Source organism: Embiotoca jacksoni, unplaced genomic scaffold, assembly GCF_022577435.1.
Source record: "Embiotoca jacksoni isolate LCO1_2020_lvr unplaced genomic scaffold, fEmbJac1.0.p SCAF_35, whole genome shotgun sequence".
NCBI lineage: Eukaryota > Metazoa > Chordata > Actinopteri > Embiotocidae > Embiotoca > Embiotoca jacksoni.
The window spans coordinates 3,491,225-3,498,386 of record NW_027185387.1 but is presented as its reverse complement, the minus strand read 5'-3'; the positions used below and the strand labels follow the sequence as shown (position 1 = coordinate 3,498,386).

The window sequence follows — 7,162 nt, the reverse complement described above, 5'->3', positions numbered from 1 at the left end:
AAAAAGGTGGGCTAATTGATTAGAAATGACTCGGGACCGCCTCCGGTGACGCGCCCCACCTACCGTGCGACGCATGCGCTTCGCGCAGACGTCCGGCTTCACGCAGCACCATCGGGAGCAGCAGCCGGGGAGACGGGAGCTGTTGTGTTTATTCCACGAAACATCAAACTTTTCTCCGCAATGTCGGGATTTGACAGCAACCCCTTCGCTGACCCAGTGGACGTGAATCCCTTCCAGGTGAGAGACGTGTTTTGTGTCTGCAAGTCGAGGGTTTCTTGAGCTTTTGTGTGTGTAAGATGAAGGGAGGCTGAAAAGAGATATGCTACAACAAAAACCTGTTTGGTTGGTTGCTGGGTTTGGCCTCAGCATTTCCTGGCCAAGAATAGTCCCTAATGTGAAGTATGACACGTTTCGGTCCATTTTAGAGGCCGTTTATGAAAGATTATCTGTAAAACGGTGCTTTTACGCGGTACGTGGGACGTTAACTCACCTGCGCAGGTGAGCAGAGCCGCGAACAGGTGCCTGCTGATATTTAGCCGTCAACTGTGACTCCTCTTCCACATGGAAATGATATAAAAACAAAAGATAGATTTTGTAAACTAACACTTTAAGTGACAATGTGGGATTTAATGTCTTTTTTTTGTGTGTGTGTGTGTGTAACTTAACTAGTTGGTTTGCGTTTGTTTCTCAGTGTTTTTAACCACATCCCCGTGTTTTCACAACTTATAGCCTCAGGAAGTAATGGTTAATGGATGAACAAGTCTCTGAGATGTTTACTTGAAGATAAAGCGCCATTTGCTTGTTTAAACATTTAAAATTGTCCTTTAACTGAAGCAAATGTAGTTCAGGGCCTAGAGTTCATTAATAGTTAATGCGGTGTGAGACAGTTCACCAATTCTTCCTGCCAGGACAGGATTGGAATCTGCTAAAGTCGAACCACATAAAACCGGAGAGGTCACGGCTTCTTCAGCAACACACGCGGTACAGCAACGTTTGATCTCTTTTTCCAGGATGCCTCAGTCACACAGGCCACCAGCAGACCCAATGACGGCACCGGGGACTTCAACCCATTCTCTACACCTGACATGGTTAGTCTCTGTGTTTTTAATGCTACTGCTGATGGCGCTGTGTTGGTGTTCCACCTCCTGAGAGTTTGTTATTGCTTCAATCGTCTCACAGGGAGACCAATCTGCCACGACCATCCCCATCTCTGCTGCTACCTCTCAGCCCGCCATCCTGCAGACGTCTGTGGATTTGAGTGCACAAGTGAGTCGGACACACACATTTGCAAATAAAAAGGGAATGAAATGAGCTGGTTGGAAATCACATGGCAGCAGTTTTATTCAGCACATCAGTTGAGATTCATTACCCAGAGTTCATCAGTCTTTAGGAGTTGACAGTTTAAATACATGGACTCTCTGTGAAGTGAATGAGTGAATTGTGGTAGTAAAAAAGAAAGCTTTAACAATAATTCATTTTTGAAGATAATATTGATGTTTTCTTTTTTAACCTGACAGCAATATATACAGTGAAATAGTTTCCCACAAAAAATTATTAATGAGGATCCATTGAACTGTAGTTAACATATTCGTGCTCAAACTGAGTAATAGTGTCGCCTGATTTTTTTTTTATACATCTGTCAGGCTACAATAGTGAGTCGGTTGTTACAAATTAGGAGAACCTACACGGCCGTATTAGGAGCGTCGTGGAGGCCGCATGTAGACTAGTTGGTGAATTTCCCATCACATGGCGACTAGGAGTAAAAATTGTAGTGATGCGGTGACAATATTGAACACAATGTTAAGAGTTCAGCCCTTCCATCACCCACCAGGCGACTGCAGCTGCTGCCCAGGCTAACCTGATCAAACAGCAGGAGGAGCTGGAGAGGAAAGCAGCCGAGCTGGACCGGAAGGAGCAGGACCTTCAGAACAGGAACGTGGGCAGAGCGACGAACACTGGAGGTAAGCGGCTGCGGTTGTTTGAAGCAGTTGCAGATGTGAACAATAACGTTTAACACGACACTCAAAATGATAATCCAGTTGTTTAATCCTTGTCCGTCAGCTAAAGAGAACAACTGGCCACCTCTACCGAACTTCTTCCCCGTGAGGCCCTGCTTCTATCAGGACTTTGAGGAGGAAATCCCTGAGGACTACCGCAGGATCTGCAAGAGAATGTACTACCTCTGGATGTGTACGTAACCCTGCATGAACTATCTGGTCAATTGTTTTATAAGAAAGAGTCATTGATCTGTTGGAAACTATGATTGATATTGTACGTAAAAAAAGTTGTCCTTTTAAAACTCTGAATTAAAGTGACTGATTTCCAGCATGCTATCCTGAGTTTCTCTAGATGCTCTTATTTTGTAGCTCTTCAAAAGCAGAGTGGTTTGTTTGTCCTGCAGGTCGATGTCTTAAATTGTTCCCAGTTCACCATTATCCGTCCAGCTCACTGGTTTTCCTGTGCGTCCCTCCAGTCCACAGCGCCACACTCTTCCTCAACCTGCTGGCCTGCCTGGCTTACTTTACTGCGGACGCTCAGAGCGGTGTTGACTTTGGTCTGTCCATCCTTTGGTTCCTCCTCTTCACTCCGGTGTCCTTCGTCTGCTGGTACAGGCCCGTCTACAAGGCCTTCAGGTACACCGTGATGTTAGCCTTGCCCTGATGATGAAATATTCTTTGATGTGGCGTCGTGTACAGGACTCGTTGTAACTGTTCTGTTGCACAAGCAGTAAAATTGGGGACACGTGCAGATGAATTAGTGGATGAACTGGAGTTTTGTTTTCTTTAATGTTTAGTAAGTTTGTGAAGTGAGAGCCAGATTTAGAGGAAGTGACACTTTACTCTGCATTAAAAATAGTCGGAAATACTAGGCAATAATTTGGTCTTAGTTTGATATTTTGATATTTTTTTTTTCCACATAAAAGTGTTTTCTCCAAGACTTATGTTCTCTGCAGAGGCGCACTGCCTGGAAAAACATTTAAATATTCACCGTACTCCAAAAACTCTGCAAACTATTGTTTCTTTCTTTAGTCTGAGAAAAAAAGTTGCATTTATTTAATTATATTTCTCTAGAGGCTTCAAATTGCACATGTTCTCCTGACTTGTTTTTTTGTATGTATTCATGTCAAGTGTAACATCTTTATCTCTTATCTAATATTCTGTCAGACAACAAACCTCTTAAAAAACAAATAACATCACTAATATGTCCTTCCGTTTTGTCTATCTTTCCTCCTTTAGGTCGGACAGCTCCGTCAGCTTCTTTTTCTTCTTTTTTGTCTTTTTCTTCCAAGTGGCGGTGTACATCATCCAATCTGTGGGGATTCCCAGGTGGGGAAACAGGTCAGTGAGAACTATTTTAACTATTGTAAGTGTACGAGACAGCAGCTTTCTATTTTCATTAATGTGGATGCGACGGCTGCTTTGGGTAGATTCATAGTAAATGTGTGTATGCATGGGTCAGTGTGTTTCATCATTCACACGTCTTTGTTCGTGTGTGTTTTTCTTCCTCTGTATCTCCTCTCTTGCATTTCTTTGACAGATTCCTGCTGACCTAACTTGTCTGCGTCGCTGCTTTGTAAGTGTGTGGATCTTTTCTCTTTGGGTTTCTTTTCTGTCACATGTAATGTTTCAAACTTTTCAGTTTTCCGTCTTTTTCACTTTTTCAAACTTCATGCTTCATTCATCGGTCACTGGAGCAGACTAAGATGTTGGCTCATTTCTCTTTAGTACATTCATTTTAAGATAATTTTGTAATACCAATAAGTTCTTCGTTTTATACTGTGCAGTACACATGTGAAATGACACGCGTGTGGTCATTTGTTTTTACGTCTCTGGCATTCACAGTGGATGGATCTCCTCAATCAGCATGATCCGCACCAACCTGGCCGTGGCTGTGGTTATGATGGTGGTGGCAGGTTTTTTCACCGTGAACGCTATCCTGGCTGTCATCCTCCTGAAAATGGTAAGTTGTCTAACACTTCTGTTGCAGGTAATCTGGTTTCTATTTCTACCTCAACAAGTCAAGTTTAATATAACGCGTATCTCTGGGCAGGTTACGTGACCCTGACTTTGCCGTTTTTCAGTCAGTTGCAGTCTACACGCGCTGAATGTTTTCAGTAAAATTAAAGATGGCAGGGACTTGTAATTAATTGAACTAAATAGAAAACCAAACGTATATCAATATGGGTTTTCTCACTGAGGCCTCGTATAGTTTGTTTTCACTTCAAATCACTGAGGGTGCATGTAGATCAAAGAGAGAAACAAAGCCCCAGTACCAAGACATTTTAGTTTGTCTGAAAAGCGTTTGCGACGCATGTTGTTGTGTTCTAGATGTACACGACTGCCAAAAATCATAACTGCACATAGGAATCAATCAATCAATCAATCAACCAACCAACCTCCACCATCCGTGCACAATTCATCCAAGAATTGGTTATTTTAGTAAAGGAGATTTTTTTAATTTTTTTATGTACATCTTGACCCAAATCTGCATTAAACTTCACACAGTTATAGGCAATTGAATGTCACCTTTTTTCATTCAAATATGTACAATAGTTTTGAAACTGGACATTATGACCTATCCTGCAACGTTCATTTTAAGATGTCCTCCTACTAATGCCTGAAAACACGAGCTCCATGGTGGAGTATGGACCACCTCCTGAAAATCACAGGAACCTCACGGGAACCAGTTAACAGTTTTCAGAGTTTACTCAGGCTTGCATCACTTTCAAAGTGTCACAGACGAGTCGCCTAAAAGCATACATGATTCAACATTTTGATCACTTTCCTAAACTGTCTCCCTTTTCCCATTGGCCCAGATCCACTCTAAGTACAGAAACACGGGTGCCAGCTTCACCAAGGCCCAGCAGGAGTTCTCCCAGGGAGTCCTGACCAACCGAAGCTTCCAGGGCGCCGCAGCCAGCGCTGCCACCTCCGCTGCCCAGGGAGCCTTTGGAAGGAACCAGGGAAATTAGACTGTTTCCCAGACACTTAGTGCCTCAGGCTAGTCTTTTCTCTGAGCAGCATACCAAACATTATTCAATAGGTTTAGAGGGGGGGCGTTGATTATTTAAAGGAAAAGGGCCAAAAACCAAGTAAGTTATGAAGAGAGCAGCCTAGTGAGGTGTCCCCATTTGCCACTTCTACTCTAAAGTTTGAAAGATACACGGGTAAGATACAGAGCTAAGACAAGCAAGAGGTCCTATAGGAGAATATAATACCTCGAACATGTCTCGGTTGTTCACTGAACTCTTTACCAACCTCATTACTATACAGCGTGTTTGAAATTCATGCTGTCAGAAGTTATTTTGGGAAATGTACCGGAAGAAATCACAAACAGAAGCTGAGTTAAACAGGAGGCAGAGCGGGTACGACAGAAAATGAGCTGGCAACAACGCCCTGATCCAACATAGCTCCTGGAATGCATTTAAGACAGTAGAAGAGAGGGAAATGTGAGATTATCTGCGATTAAAATATTCATTTATTTAAAGAAAAAAAGATTTGTCTATCTAACTGTTATAGATGAAGTAAAATACTGCCTTGAAGATAAACACTGCGTAGTTTGGACTACACAAAAGACATACTTGACATAAGAATGTTTTGCCATCATTGAATGATGGATCCACTTAATGTATTTATGCATATTTTTGTCATTACGGCAGCACGTAGAGCCTTACAGGTTAACCAGTGCAACATTCTGACCCAAACATTTTAATAGCTTTCGTACACTAAACTTTGTAGTTACTTTCTAATGCAGACTGGACACCCTTGAGAATGAGATGCATCCTGTTACACTACTGCGCTGTTGTAATTTTGCTCACTAAATCTGGTGTTTTCATGTGCACAAAACTGTATAGGAGGAGCTGACGATTCATGAAGGTGATGGGGATAAAGGTTTTTTATTGTACTGTTTTTATCAGCCTACTGATTTGTGGTGAAGTGAAGGTAGCTGCTCTTCTGAGGGCAAATGAAGATGTAGTTTCAGTGGGATGTTATATTTTAATTCATGTTAAGTTGTTACAAATACCTTTAGGTTTTCTGTCATAGTAAGCCTTGCTGTGATTAAATTAAAGACAGGGTGCAGGTTTATTAATGTAAATTTACTGATATAGATTTTAGACATAAAAAAAGTACATTAATGAGCTGAAAGAACAAAAAATGTGTCTTGCCAGTTACCTATTGTTTTGACTTTTCATCTCAATTCTTCTGCAGAAAAATAGTCGAGTGTGGCTGACTAGTCGTAGATGGTTTCTATTTTCTTGCTGTACTTGTTAGGTTGTAGCATTTTTTATGTCTTTACATTTATGTGTGTGTGTGTGTGTATGTATTTATATATATTTATATATATATATATATTTATATATAAAAACACTGTCCACTTCTGATCCTATGGTAGTGTAACACTGAAACACTTTGTTTAGGTTAAACCTCGGTGCCTTTAAGCAGATATAACCCACCAATTTTTGTGTGGGGATTTAAGCACAAGGCTGATGACTATTAGTGTTTTGTCTGATTTTGTTTTTCTTTATTTGTATTATGATGAAGTTTCCCTGTCATGATCAGAGTGTTGTACATATTGGTGACTTATTTAAAATGTATTTACTGGAAGGGTATTTGTTGGAAATCGGTTCACAGTCTTAATATGCAATAAACTCAGATTGTTTCTGTTAAAACGTGGATTAAAATTGGCTTACAAAGACTTAATAATACTGAACTCGGATGTTTTAGCATTCAGTATGAACAAGTGGAGCTACATAACTAGATTATAGTCCCTGTGAATGAGTTATGCAGTTTTTCTCTTGTTAGAAGTTTGTCAATTTTGCACGATTTTTTCTTTCTTTCTTCTTTTTTTCTTTAAAAAAAAAAAAAAATCTATCTATATATATATATTTTGGGCATTTTTTTGTCTTTACTTGTACAGCACGGGAGACAGACAGAAAGAAAATGTGGGGGGAGAGCCAGGGAATGACGTGCTGTAAAGGCTGAGCCCTGGCTGAGCCCATGTGGTATGCAACCTCGGGTCATCCGGTCGCCCATGCAAGCTGTTTTTTTTTTTTTTTAAGTCTGCAAAGTTTGAGTATGATTTCATCACAAGGTTTTTCTCATTCTGAATTATGTTTCACCTCAAGACAAAAGTTTCTGTTGTGTCTATGCTCATTTTCTGT

At 40.9% G+C, this 7,162-nt stretch overlaps 1 protein-coding gene across 1 annotated transcript; it reads left to right on the top strand.

Moving 5' to 3' along the window:
* Nucleotides 1-6,682, top strand: scamp2l (secretory carrier membrane protein 2, like). The gene is made up of 9 exons (XM_069165731.1): nt 1-237; nt 1,011-1,088; nt 1,180-1,266; nt 1,832-1,961; nt 2,062-2,190; nt 2,474-2,633; nt 3,237-3,338; nt 3,843-3,960; nt 4,817-6,682. Exons 1-9 carry the CDS (start codon nt 181-183, stop codon nt 4,970-4,972), a joined length of 1,017 nt encoding a protein of 338 aa, XP_069021832.1. The 5' UTR covers nt 1-180; the 3' UTR covers nt 4,973-6,682.
* Nucleotides 6,683-7,162: the final 480 nt, after the last annotated feature.